Source organism: Lactuca sativa, chromosome 7, assembly GCF_002870075.4.
Source record: "Lactuca sativa cultivar Salinas chromosome 7, Lsat_Salinas_v11, whole genome shotgun sequence".
Classification (NCBI taxonomy): Eukaryota; Viridiplantae; Streptophyta; class Magnoliopsida; order Asterales; family Asteraceae; genus Lactuca; species Lactuca sativa.
This window is the reverse complement of record NC_056629.2, coordinates 16,933,459-16,948,528: the sequence shown is the minus strand read 5'-3', so window position 1 is coordinate 16,948,528 and position 15,070 is coordinate 16,933,459. Positions and strand designations below refer to the sequence as shown.

At 36.3% G+C, this 15,070-nt stretch overlaps 1 protein-coding gene across 1 annotated transcript; it reads left to right on the top strand.

The window, feature by feature from the left end:
- Window positions 1–1,386: 1,386 nt before the first annotated feature.
- Window positions 1,387–2,229, top strand: LOC111884531 (uncharacterized). Its single transcript, XM_023881128.3, has one exon. It carries the CDS (start codon window positions 1,442–1,444, stop codon window positions 2,069–2,071), a length of 630 nt encoding a protein of 209 aa, XP_023736896.1. The 5' UTR covers window positions 1,387–1,441; the 3' UTR covers window positions 2,072–2,229.
- The last annotated feature ends 12,841 nt before the right edge of the window (window positions 2,230–15,070 follow it).

The window sequence follows — 15,070 nt, the reverse complement described above, 5'->3', positions numbered from 1 at the left end:
CAACATCTTCGTTGTCCTCATCTAAGTGGGCATGCTCTTTTTGTTGGACACGAGGAATGTGTCCATCATCTACCATTCCATCAATACTCATCCTTAATACATTTTCATCACACAATAAGTTAAGAAACTGATCATCACATAGTCTTGAGGGGGCTTTGAAAGTTTCTTCAGAAAAATCCAAGAAGCTAATGTCAAATGCATCTTCATTGGAGTCAGAGTCCGGAAGATATGTCTTCTCAGGAAGCTTAGGCCCTTTAGGCTTCTTAGTTCCAGAAGTAGAAGCTATCTGTTTCATAAAAAAAAAAACAAAAACACAACTTGTTAGTTCAAACTTGGAACTCCATAGACGAAGATAACCACCCTCATAATCATCAATTTCTTGTTTCCATACACGTACCTTTCTACTCCAACTTTACTTCACCAACGATTTCGAAGCTTCAAGTTGCGAAATTGGGGACTGTGAAATTCTTCTCAGCGTCAAAACCTTCTCGAATGCATGAAAAACCCTTTAGCAGTGATGGTTCGTGAAAGGTGATGACTAAGGAATAGCTTAGTGGTGACCGGATGGTACAGGTTACCTACTGGTGACCGGCTCTTTGCCCTCAAACGATAACTCAAAGAAAATGTCGTGGTCACAGTAAATGAAAACTTAAATTCAGGGCTTTTTCCAATTTAGTGCCAAAAATATGGGACTTTTGTGATATTAACCCTATGTTCTTGTATGTTTTTGTTACTTTCTCCGAAATGTTTATATCAAAATCCGAATCCAAACTATAACATTTGATAAAATTTGAGACTAGCTCAAAACAAAATTAAGTTAATCTTAGATGTAATTTTCGAACATAATGTTTATTTCGTTAATTCCACAATATTATTCTAACCTACTGTATATTATTTTAAATATGAGTTTTGGCACATGATTATACCCACTTACGATTGAAAGCTAGAAATTTCTTGAAGCAATAATTGAAATGGTATTTGTAAGTTTGACTTGATCACTTCATAATTGGTGGGCATATTGGTCATCTCACCCTACAGGCCTGCACCCACCTCCCATATTCGTATCGTATCGTTGTATCAGAATTTTCACTTCTCTCCCTTCACAATTCTCATTGGAGCAGAACTACCCTAAATGATAAATAAATCTAACACCAATTAAATAAAACTAAATTTTCTTTTGATAAAAATAGTCACATAACCACATTCAAAGATTTAAAAGGTAACAAATTTTGAAAAAAGCTTGGCTCAGTTCGGTTCGGTACATCGGTACTGAGCGACTAGAATTCAAATATTATATACAGATGGATGATGTGCAAAACCAGAAAGTAAGAGGGAGTATTTGAAACAATTTTTTTCTTTAAATAGGTAGAGGAATAAGGAATTCATCATAATTCGGTAGAAGATAGATATTGGGTTTCCCCTCCACACCTTTGCAAACATAATGATGGATGGAAAAGAACAAGAAGGTGCTCAAAGATTCTACAATAAGTATAGCAGTCTCTCCAACAACATCACGTTAAAGTTACACCTTCTCCTTCCAATGGTGATCCTCTTGTCATTCCTCCTCACATTCACCTCTTACAACAGCTATCACTACCCCATGTCTGCATTTCTATTGCCATTATTCACCCACACCTTTGAGAAGAAGTATTTGTTCATCCTTTGCACTACTATTCTCACTTTCATCACCAAGAAAAATCTGCACTCGGGTCTGAAGGAAAACTTACACCATGAAAAGCTACTTTACTCGCTAGATGAAATAAATGTTGCAGCAGTTGTTGAAGGAGACCTCCAAGAATGTGAATACGGTAGATTAGATGATCAAGAATCGAAGGAAGAACATGAGGAAAATACAGAAAACAGTGAGAAGGATAGTGAGGTTGCAACGGAAGATGAAGCTGATGGAGAGGTTTTTATGGAAGAAGGGATTTTAGGTGGTCCTTCACGCGTTGAAGAACATGCAGCGATGAATATGGATACAGAAGAGTTGAATAAGAAGATAGAGGAGTTTATTCGGAAGATGAGAGAGGAACTAAGGGTTGAAGCTGAACAACATTTGATCAATGTGTAATTTGTTTGCAAAAGCAAAACATCTCTCTCTCTCAAACAAAAGCAAAACATCTCTCTCTTTCTCTCTCTCACACACACACACGTTTCAAGGAAAAATTTTCGCTTTATTTATTAAAATTGTGAGGTATTAAAGTGGTAATATCTTGCTCTCCAAAACCAAACAAATGATTTTATTGCTATAAATCTCTATCTAAACTAACGGATATATGTCTTTATTTATACTAATGAAAGTAGTAACCTAAACCAATACGTAATACTTGTTAAGCAAGCAGACAAATTCCTAATCTAAATCAAATACTTAAAATAAAAAGGGTTTTCCCAAAATACCCATTCACTCATAAAAATCCGATTAACCCAACAACCACCATTTAATCGGATTGGTCATAACTCTCGTTCACAACAGTGTTGAATGACCGTCTTCACGAACCATCCCGACATTTCCCGGACACCCAACCTCCATCTCGATCACGTCCAAAGTCCTTCATACCCTTTTGATTTTTCACAACACACTAACATGTAACATGGCATCACGTTGGATATATTCATTACCATCTAGATTTTTCTTGGATTCACGACCACTCCCCGGCCAGATCCAAATCCATCTGATTTGAACTTCAACCGCTATAAAATCCACACCGTGTTGTTTCTTCAATCTCTTCCTTTGTTTTGATTACCGTTCTTCACAGAGGCATCTTCACCGACAAAGAAAACAAAGCCACCCGCTCCACCGTTTTCTTTCAATCTGCCAAAGAACTAAATCCAAAGCTACCCGCTACGACGCTAACCGCTGAGTCAAGTAGGTCAAGCTGAGTCAAGTCAGAGAAAATAGACCCCTAATCCTTCCTGCCCACTTTTCACGCACCTACGTCGGTATCCCCTTATCACGAACAAGTTGAAATTTCTTCCTTGCTAATCGTTGTTGTCCGATTAATGTAGACACAACCCTTTGATTTTTCTACCTTTTGATTTCAATTAATCAACGTCTTATTCTCCTTTTTGACAACCCCAACCTAATCAAACTTGTTCCGAGAGCACTTTTCCACCGGACAACAAGACAAGGTCATGAACACCTTTATCGTCTTCTGTCACCCGCAAAACGAACCGAATCAAAGTCACCCATTTTGACGTCTTCCCTCCGTTTATTCCGCACCTCCGGTTAGTCTCTCAATATATCTTAGAACAAGCCCGATCAAGAAAAATCGGGGCTGCTGTTGAGATGCTTCAACTCGCGCTCAAAAACAATCCACACCCCCCTTAAACCTAACCCGGTTCCCGTGGCGTCTGCCCCTACGCCTTAACAAGCCCTAGGCTCTAGGCTCTAATACCAAGAGTGAGGTATTAAACCGGTAATACCTTGATGCCCAAGACCAAACAAAGGATTTTATTGCTATAAATCTCTATCTAAACTAACGAATACATGTCCTTATTTATACTAACGAAAGCAGTAACCTAAACCAATACGTAATACTTGTTAAGAAAATAGACAACTTCCTAATCTAAATCAAATACTTAAAATAAAAAGGGTTTTCCCAAAATACCCATGCACTCATAAAAATTCGATTAACCCAACAAAAATATGTCTCACAACACTTTACAATCATTATTACATAGTTAATTATAAAAGAGTATTATAAACTTTATTGATGCTTCAATGAAAATACAGTCACACGTGAGCTTTTCCACGGTCAGATGAACAACCTATAAAATAGTTATTCAACAACTGTAAGTCAGGGCTTATTGAATTCTCTAAAAATATTCCATACGACAATATATACACAATACATGCACATAATGGTCTTCAACATATAACTGGTCCTCCCCTTGGCCGTTAGCATAAGCTGGTTCGCCCCATTTTGACTACAACATATAGTTGGTCCGCACCTTGGCCTTTAGCATAAAGCTAGTCCGCCCAAGTCTATTGGCCTTCATCACAAAGCTGGTACGCCCTCAAGTCCCACATAATATATTAACACATATAGCAAGCAATATTCCAACATTACAAGCAATTATCTAGCCTAATTGCTTAAGTGCATACTACAAGCAACTATATCATAACATACGGTGGATACATACTGGAGTATACAATATAGTGAGATGAACTCACCTTGATAGTTTCTCAGATGATGAATGGCTATCCGGTAATTCAATTGACGAGCATGTGTCTAATAGATATCAATCTATAATGTTAGAGCTTATCAATTACTAGGGAGAATCTAGTAATATGAGCCAAACCTATCACTGATCCCAACGAATACATATAGGTCTATCAAATAAGGATAAGCCAGAGAGGACAGTTGGGAGGCAGGACCATTTCGGCATATAACATTTCTGAAATCCAACAACCAAGCCAATGTGACTATTCTAGCCACCTCTCCCATAAGTAGATCAATCAGTATTATAGCTTGGAATTACTAATAGTTCTTATTTAGATGTTCATAATAACGACTTATGACTATAAATATAAGTTACACTGAAAGCATTACGAGTGTAGCTTAACTTATAGTGATTCTGCCTGTTTATTGCCCAGGAATCACACTCGTGGGGCTCCTACTTGATGGCAACTACTTAGTTGAATACCTCAGGTGTCGCAGGGCTTCTCTGGAACAAAGAAGTCTAAGGAAAATGGGCTAAAAGTGCAGGGAACTTAGAGAGCAGAGGTTGTAGGGGTGTGGGAATGAAAGCTTATATGACAAGGAGTATTTATAGGCAAAAAAGGCAAAATCGCACCGCGCCCTAGGGTGGTGCTGGCTCCTATGGGCGTTTGCCACATGTGGTGATATCGGTGGTTAACAACGATGCTTCTATAAACATGCCACGTTTCACGTCCCGATGATGCCATGTGTCCAAATCTCATGGCGTCATGTCACTATGTCTCGGAAGAAAGAGGCTACCTCGACAATGTTACGTGGCTCTCCCTCGTGGTGCCACGCCATCACGCACACTACACACTTCGCGCCCACGATTTTCCATATTTTCAAAATGGTGTAACTTCTTCATACCTATTTTGTTTTCGACGTTCTTTATGTCCCCGGAAAGCTCTCGACGAGATCTACAAATTTCCTTTAGATCCCAACAGCTAATTCTCACTCTATCAAAAATTTATATTTTTGATAGGCTTAGGCTGTAGAGATTGTTGTAGAACGCATAACTCCTATATACGGACTCCGTTCTCGATGTTCTCTATTTCGACGGACTCTTATTAATGAGATCTTTAACTCTTGTTAGATTATATTGTCTAATAACCTACTATTCTGGAATTCGATTTCTGTGTGCACACTACTACACTGAAGTTTCTAAAAATCATAACTTCTCATGAAGTCAAATTTAGACGTTCTAAATATCTACGCTCTTGGTTTAACTACTAATACAACTTTCCTTTAGATCACTTAGGCTAAAAAATAATGTATCCAAAATTCACTTTCTTCGACACACAGATCTGTGCCGGTTTAATCATGATACTTCGAAAAAGCATAACTCTTCATAGTAAGTCGAAATTTAAACGTTGTATCACAAGTAACGATATGAAGGTATATTATGCTGAGAAACTAAAGGAGATGTAGATCAGTAGTGTAAATTAATGCAATGACTGTTTATGCTTATGTTTTGTATCAGTTATGACATTTTGGGCTTTTAAAATATAAAATCTGCTGAAATTCCTTGATTTTGATATTATATCAAGTTAAGGATATTTTAGGACCAATTTCGCAATAACAAATGTTTTTAAATAAGCATAAATAAAAAGTTTTAAAATGACTGTAAAAATGGGAATATCAAACACGTGGTGCCACAAAAATAGGACACATGGCATACTTCTAGAAGGGGTGATGTGGAATGTTTTGAGTGCAACACATGGCACAAGCTGAGAGTGGTCAGCATGAAAAGAGGGTGTGGCGTGCCTCTTGTCTGTGCACGGGGCGCCTCCCAGTAGGCTATAAATACCCCTTCCGAATTTCATTCATTTCACACCCAAAACTTCATAAATCTCTCTCAAACCTTCAGAATTATTTAGGTCCGATTTTATTGAGATTCTTGGGTAATTTAGCAGGGCACTAGCATATTTAGGAGTCCAAAAAATAGGAGCTTTCGGTTCGGGATTCTGTTTGTGTGATTTCCCATGTTTTGCTAAGCCCTCTATAAGTTAAGCTACACTCTTTTGCTTTTAGTGTAGCTTATATTTATAATCATAAGTTGTTATTATGAACCTATAAATAAGACTTATCAATGATTCCAAGTCATTCTACTAATTTATCTACTTACAGCGATGATGTCTAGGCTGGATTTAGTGAGGTGTTTAAAGTGGGATTTATAAACATTATACTCTGTATACCAAACGGACCCTACCTCCGATATGATCCTACCTGATTATTCCTTACTTGGTAGATCTTGATGTAGACATTGGAATTAGGGAGGAATCTAGATTACCATTAATCATCAGGGAATAATTACACTAAGACGTAGTGGTATTCATACCTAGGTCACGTTAGAGGAAAAGATAAAGTACCAAGGTGAAGTTCTTCCCAAGTTTTGAGGCATCCATTTTTATCATGTGAGTGCATAGTCGCTTTCATGAACATGATTTAATACAATTAAATATCTGATGCAAGTCATATATGCTTATTCCCTGGATTATACGTATATACACACACACACTAAATAAGGTTAGTGTAGCCCAAGAATAGAGTTGGTATTAGAATTTGGTTACATGCATTGTAATCTAATCTAAGGATAAACTTAGACTCACGGAAGATACCTAGTTCAATTAAGTTTGATATTGGATAGTCTCATTAGGAGAATGTGTGTAAGATAGGAACATAGAGTATGGTTTTGTTTCGTGACAGTTTCAGGTGTCGATGTGTGGTAGCTTTGTATGGGAGTTCATTATAGTATTCCCTTTGGATGACCATAAATGAGGGGTCTAGATCAGGCAATTGTAACGTTGTGTCTGGTCACCTCTCAGAGTATGTGACAACACTTGATCATTCTAGAAAAGACCGATTTTGTTTATGCTTTATAAAAATCAGAGTACCTCTTTTAATAAAAATGTTGCGAAATTTGTTCCCAGTAAAACATGATAAATACGTTATCAAAGCATTTCCGAAGAAAAGTATTTTTATTCATTTTAAAACATTTGGGATGTCATCGTCAACAGAAACATAAGCATAAATAGAACTTACATTCATTATCACTAGTGATTTATATCTCCTTAATCTCTCAGTGTAATGTGACTTCATATCAACACCTGTGATATAAATAAACTGAGTGGGTCAGGTTGGGAAACCTAGTGAGTACATAGGGTTTTCAACCCACAATAAATAAGTTTATTAACTTTATCAAACCAAACAAACCCGATTACCCGTTCCCGTTATCCTCACTTTACGTCCCTAAAACATCTAACACAAGGGACCTAGTCTAAGGACTTTCATCGGGGTGACAACACATGCTTCGGGGGTTCCTCAGCAATTCATGTCAAATAAGGCAACCATGTAGGGGATGGAGTACTGCTGGTGAGCACACAGTTCAAATAAACACCTACAGGTTGCGAGCCTACTAGCGTTCAACTGGATTGTCTACAATAATCTGTGGTCGTCATATATACTCCGTTAGATGACTGGATCATCAATAACATCTATATCGAGGCCTCTCATTATTTTATTTTGTCACACATCAACTATTACATCTACCCATGTTTTACCCAACACATTTTGTAGATATAAAATACATATACAATTTAAATCATTTAAAACATGTATAAAATCGTTCATCCAGAATAGATAGCAAGTATACAGATAATATGCACATGTAGCACGTAATTTAAATAAAATACTTCATATCTATGTGTAAGATGAAAGTGACTATGCACTCACTTGAAAATGTGGTGATTCCGAACTCAGACAGCGCTTCGCTTCTTAAAAATAATTTCCTTCGACGAAACCTAGTATTATTATCAATAGAGTTTAGTATATTATTCGCCGAGACTAATTAATAGTCTAGCTATTATTACTATTATATAAGCATTAAAAAATACTTATATAATCCATAATAATATCCCAAGTACTTATTATAAGTTCCTAATAACGTTACTATAATTAAATAAAAGTTATATTAAAAATAGCGTAGGTGTAGCTCACTTACAGCGGGTTTTATAGAAAATTGGGGTTTGCTTGGAGCAGTTTTCCCGAGCCGAAAAGCTTTTCTTCTCGGAGCCGTCGAGCACTCCGGGGCTTCCACCTCGTGCTAGGGAGGTTCCTTAGGCTTTTCGGGGGGTTTCGGGGTTAGAAAGAGGTTCTAGAGAGAGAGAGAGAGAGAGTAAAGAGAAGAAAGAATGAGAAATGTGTGAAGAAAATGAGGGTGAGAGAGGTTCAATTTACAGGGTGAAAATTGGCTGAACTTGGTGCCACATGTCACCATCTAGTGTCAAGACTTGGGGAGAAAGCAATTGCCAAGATTGTGCCACATCACCCATTTTCGGACAACACACTTCCGACTTCTAAAATCCGTAACTTTCACATACGACCTCCGTTTTTGACGTTTTTTATATCCACGCGTAGGTAAAAATAAGATCTATAACCTTCATTCTGACTCCGTCGGCTAATTCTGAACCGATCTAAAATTTAACAGTACGAGGAGATTATGCTGTTAAATGTCCGCGTAAAATTCATAACGTCTACATACGAACTTTGTTTTCGTCTGTCTTTTTACCATTTAGTTCCTATTAATGAGATCTTCAATTCTCATTTAGGTCGCGTAGGCCAAAAACCGCTCGAACTAAAATTTGTATCGGGTCGTGCACTGCTATGCCAAATCTTAGAAAATTCATAACTTCCTCATACGAAGTCAGATTTGGGCGTTCTTTTTTTGTATGTTCTCGGTTTAACGTATACTACAAATTTTGTTTAGATCACTAAGGCTAAAAAGTATTTATCAAAAATTCACTATTTACGTCTCTGGGTGCCGTGCCGGTTTTGCCGTAAAACTTCGACGGGCCATAACTTCTTCGTTATAACCAGATTTCAACGTTCTTTATATGTACGAAACCCTTGAGACGTATTCTAAAACTTGCTTGAGATTATTTATTCTAAATAATCTTTTGTCAAAAAGTCATTTTCGACCCCTATTATCTCTAAATTGACTAGCCCAGATCTACGGGTGCTACAATTATCTCCCCTTTAGGATGATTACGTCCCGGAATCATCAACAAAACAGGGCTCACATGATGACTCCATACGTTATCTCTTCATCATAAGTAATAACCGTAACTTTGATGTTTCTTCGAACGAATATCTAACTCTAAGACTTCCTGATTGCAGGTGGTGCTCGATCTTGCACTTGCTCCATATCTCAAGTTAGACTCCAAATTATGACCTTCAAGTCACAATCTTGATCCTTACTGGAGACTGCTTCTTCTTCTTAACAAACTTAAGATAAGTTATTTAATTACTAAAATGGACCATTGTGTCATATTCTAATGACTTATAATCGTATGTTCCCACGCTTAGACTCAGGTCTCTTAGAGTCTTCCAGAACAGACTATACATTTCTTCATGTTCTAATCACATATTAAAAGGTATCATTTCTAGCTACAAGCAACTATCGTGATACGTCTACCGATCACTTTGATTATCTTTTATTTCAATCTTCCGACTTAAGTCATATGCTACATCAAACTTGGTTCTCTGAACCACGTAACATACTTATCGTAGTCGGACTCAATTCGATATGACCACTAGGGTTGGAATAACAATTATCCTCTAAGTCATTACTGAAACGGTGGTAATGACATATTTGAATAAAACGATATCAATTACTAGCTTCTTGGTAACCTTGTGACTTTCCCTGATCCAAGTGTGAGTCCTGTGCTTCCGGTAGTATAGGCCTCTACTACCTTTCACTCCTACTCATACTCGCCCCAAGTATTGTCTCGCAGTTCACCCAAGTCACTATACAAGAAAATCACATAACAACTTGACACATTAGATAACAAAACAAAGGTTTTATATTATTCCTTGAAACGATTACATAGGTGTTCAAGTTCAACCTATAATATGCTTCTAATAGGCTACACCACGTGGTACTATTTACACGACTACTTCATAGATCCTCATTCCTAATCCCTTTCATTACCATCTTCTTCGTCAAGGATCATATGTAACACTCTTGCCTTTGGTTTCGGTGGAAGGTTTGGTCTTGCCGCCTCTTTCTTCTTCGGGCAATCCTTAGCAACGTGCCCTTCTTCAAGACATTCATAACACACCCTTTTGCTGGTAGTGCACTCGTTGGCGTAATGTCCAGTCTTCCCACACTTGTAGCAAGTCACTTCCTCGCTACATTTCCCAAAGTGCTTCTTCTTGCACTTCTCGCACAATTTCACTTTGTTTCCTCCTCCGCTAAACTCCTTTGAACCAGACTTGATCTTCTTATTGGGCCTCGTAGACCCCTCAAACTTCCTCTTTTTGCCAACCTCAATCTTGTTGGTAGCTCTTCCCTTAATCATATCCTCCACAGACTTGGCAACCCAGATAGCTGCCTCTAGAGTAGATGCCTGACGCACTGGCACCGAGTACTCCCATGGAAGTCCCTTTGTGTACTTGTCAATTTTCGTCAGCTCATCCGGAACAAGACGCAAGGCGAACTCCATCTACTCTGTGAAGTTGTTGGTGTATTCATCAATTGGCATGCTTCCTTTCTTCAAGGTCAGGAACTGGTTCTCTAGCTCGAGCAGGTTTTGGACTGAGCAGTACTTGCGTTTGAACTGCACCAAAAACTCTGCCCATGTCAGTTGCAGGGGCTCATTGGGGCTCAGAGTTTTCCCCAGGTGTCACACCCCCGAACCAGACGGCGGAAACGTCCGAGGGCTCGTGTGACTTTAATTGAATATCATCACAATGAATATACATGAATCATAACATAAGCGTCACCATGCATCAATATATTACAACTGGAATTGTTCACATCAAGTACATTGTTTTAACACTACACATTCATAACCTAAATAGTTTGAGTACATTTAACAACATAACATCTAACATTACTTCTTATAACTCTTCCGCTTACCTGTTACCTGAGAATACAAGTTATTTTGGAAAAACGTCAACATATGAAATGTTGGTGAGTTCATAAGCAATGTTGTGATAAAATGATTTGTGTGTTTTGTAAAACCCAGAAAATCCGATATTTTCTTCAAAGACTTTTGTTTATCAAAGTGTGAAGATCCATAAGTTGATGCATGAATGATTTTAAAAACATATATATATATATATATATATATATATATATATATATATATATATATATATATATATATATATATATATATATATATATATATATATATATATATATTCGTGATTACTGATTTTTGTATTGTCTTAACGAATGAATATTGATTAATCCATATTATATATCGTCCTAATTTTTGTCTACTTTGATTTCTCGTAAGCCTTAACAAACAAGAGAAGGGGAGTATTATGTCCCACTACTATCGTAAGTACCTTAGGCAGTCGTGGATGCGAAAGACACGATGGTCCAACTCGCACTTGATTACTGTGACCTTACTAGCTTTTCTAACGGGACACTTTGGCCCACTAGCACATAAAAGCTATTGAAAGTCCTTTTATAAAATATTGGGTCATTGAAGGTCCACTAACATATAAGCGTTATCCCTTTGGGCCCAAAGATCATGTTGGTGGGCTTGCAAGGCCCAACAAGCATGACTTGAAACTCATAAGCCCAAAGTTTGTAGTTTTACTCATTGTAGTCATCACGTATCTATTGAAGTGTTTTTAATTTGATGCTTGTTGTGTTGTATTGATTCAAGACCGAATCAATTCGTTTATAACGATATTTGGTATTGAAGGTGTATTCGTTTTCCGTTTTATCGCTAGTCGGGTATCTTGTATTTTGTCTTAATGAATTAATTTGTTTAAAAGTATGATTTTTACCTTTTCACTACCTTTCTTTTATAAAAATAACACTTTTAGTCCTTTATATAAAAGAATTTCATTTTTAGTCCTTAAAACATTTTTCTTGACACTTTTGTATCATAAAGTTGTTGAAAAGACATTTTAACCCAAAATTTATTTTGTAAACAACTTTAGCCCTTCCAAAATGGAGTTTCTCGGTTAGAACCCCTTATTTCACAACTTTTACAGTTTTGGCCCAAAATATAAAAAGTTTACATTTTTGATCCTTTTTGAAATTGAAAAGCATTTTTGACCTTTGAAATAGTTTTATTTTACTTCTTATCCCCTGTTTTGAAGAATGTTACAATTCAGCCCCTTAAAACTTCAAATTTTCCCAATTATGGGCTTAATGGGCCGAAAAACCCAAATTTAGCCCAATAAGCTAAATTTTTGCATTTCAAGTCCTTTGAAAATTCTAATATTCAGAAAATTGATTATACAAACTGTTTTGACTCTTTTGACCCTCAAGAAACCATGAATTTACAGTTTTTAACCCAAGTTTTGTACTTTTGACAATTTAAGTCCTAAAATGGGTTTTATGTTAGAATATGTTCCTCATAACCTTATAAGCTATTTATCTTGACTAGATTAGTGTAAAATAACTTAGATTATGTTTGTTTCCTTTCTCATGTCATAGATCTCGAGTTAATACCCCTTTTGGTTTCATTTTCATCACTAAAACACATAAAGTCACACACATACATGCATAAAATCACACATAGCATACATATACACATATTGTTGGAATAGTGTCTATTTTAGGCAAGTATTTGACCCGGTTGTGCATGGTCCTTTTGGTTTGCCTTCACCATAGCAACTTGATAGGATGATTTATTAAGAGAGAATAAATATTATTGATATATTATGGGAATAATATAAAGAATAATAATATTGTTATTTGATTAATATAAGTCATAGAATTAATTAGAATTAATTTGGTGACTTAAAGAGATTAATTAAATAAGAGGGTATAAACTGTCAATTGTTTGATAGTTAAACTTTAGAATGTAAATCCATATTAGATAGATAGTGGACGGATTCTAGAAGCTATGGATAGCTTCAAATCGTCCAAGGTTATCTAAGGAATGGATTTGGATAGCCTTAAGAGAAGATTATCCAATTAGGGTTTAGGTTGTAACCCTTAAGGAGTCTACAAGTATAAATAGATCCTATGGCATAAGGAAATCGACACTTGATCTAAAATAGAGAACCCCTGGCTGATTTCCTTCCCTCTCCTCTCTCCCAAATTATCCTCCTTGCTATTTGGTGTTTGTAAGCCATTAGAGGAGTGACAATTGTGACTCTAGAGCTCCAAGACAACAAGATCAAACAAGAGATTCAAAGGTATGATTCTAGATCTGTTTTAACATTGTTCTTATACCTAAATAGTTATTAGAAGTCTTGGATTCAAAGCATGTTTAATTAGAAAGCCTAGATCCAAGCATTAGGGTATTGCATGCGCACATAGGAAAGTTCTTATGGCTAAAACCCATCAGTGGTATCAGAGCCTAGCTTGGTTTTCATTAAATTGATGCTTAGTTGTTTGAAACTAAACTGAAAAATTCAATATTTGTGTTTCTGAGTCATGGACTCGGCGAGTTCCATAGTGGACTCGGCGAGTTGGCCTAACTCGGTGAGTCACTTGGTGCACTCGGCGAGTCCAAGCGTCAGGAATGGCCAGATTTGGGATTTATTCATGATTATCTTATGAAAACTTACCTTAATCATATTAGATCAACCCTAATCCGATTTTTTGATATATATGACTATTATCTTGATCTAATTAAAGATATTTATCAACTAATAAAATATTTAATTTCCTTATATGATAATTAATTAATTATTATGATTAATTTGGTAATTATCTTGCAAGAAATCTTGAATAAATCAAATATAGATAATTAGGAAATTAATTGTTAATTAAAATTATTTGTTATTTGATCCTCCATGTTTTAAATGTTTAAAACTTGTCCTCAAGTTTTGAAATTTATATTTTGTGATTAAAAGTTTTAATTTAGACAATTTAAATTTCAAACCCTAGATTTTAAAATGTTTAAAATACAACCCTATACTAATATAATATTACAAGATTAATATATATATATATATATATATATATGTATATATATATATATATATATATATATATATATATATATATATATATATGTATAACTAAAGTGCTAGTCTTACCGTTAGTAGGCCTCATTCACGAAGCCGATCTATAAGGTGGGTATAAGGTTGCGACCTATAAAATGGCGCTTAATGGGTGTACACTCACACCCACCGCTTGCTTGATCGGTGGAGGGTCGTTAGCCGAACGGGTAGGATAGGGCAACCTCATCCTCTCATTAAAAGTATAATAAGTAATACAAAGTAACTACACATTTTTTAAAAAATTTCCCATCTTAGTTACTTTAGGAAAAGTGAATTGATGCAATCCCATGAAATTACACTTTGCACCCTTGCTAAGAAGTTAGTGGAGCGTGTGTGGTTTACCGGCACACTAATTGGTTCTAAGAAAAGGTGGCAAAGGGTGATTCATTGTTTATCATAGTTCGATGGAGCGTGTGTGGTTTACCGGCACGTCGAATAGGTGATCGTTACAATGAAGGCACCATGTGAATTTGCATGGTAATTCACACCCGCTTTGTGATCCTAGGTATCCCAGTCACAAACAAGAGGGGCATATCGAGATTTAAACATGCCATTGAATAGTTTCAATGAATCTCATTCGAACCTAGGAATTCTCAATACATTTAGGACTTATAGTTATGTTTATATGGTGGAGAATTAGTGAATCGTCATTCACTTACCTTCAATTTATTTGCATGTTAGATTACGACATCCCTTTTCTAATATGTAAATGTTGTTGTTGGATCCTAGCCCTAATTTTTCTTATGGGTGATAATTAGGGATTCATATTCTAATCTATCTTTGTCCTTTCTATTTGTAGATGTCGAACGCAAACAACGCTGCTGCTAGTTCTTTCACGTTGATGAGCCTTTGCCAAAAGGTCACCTTCGATGGAACAAACTTTA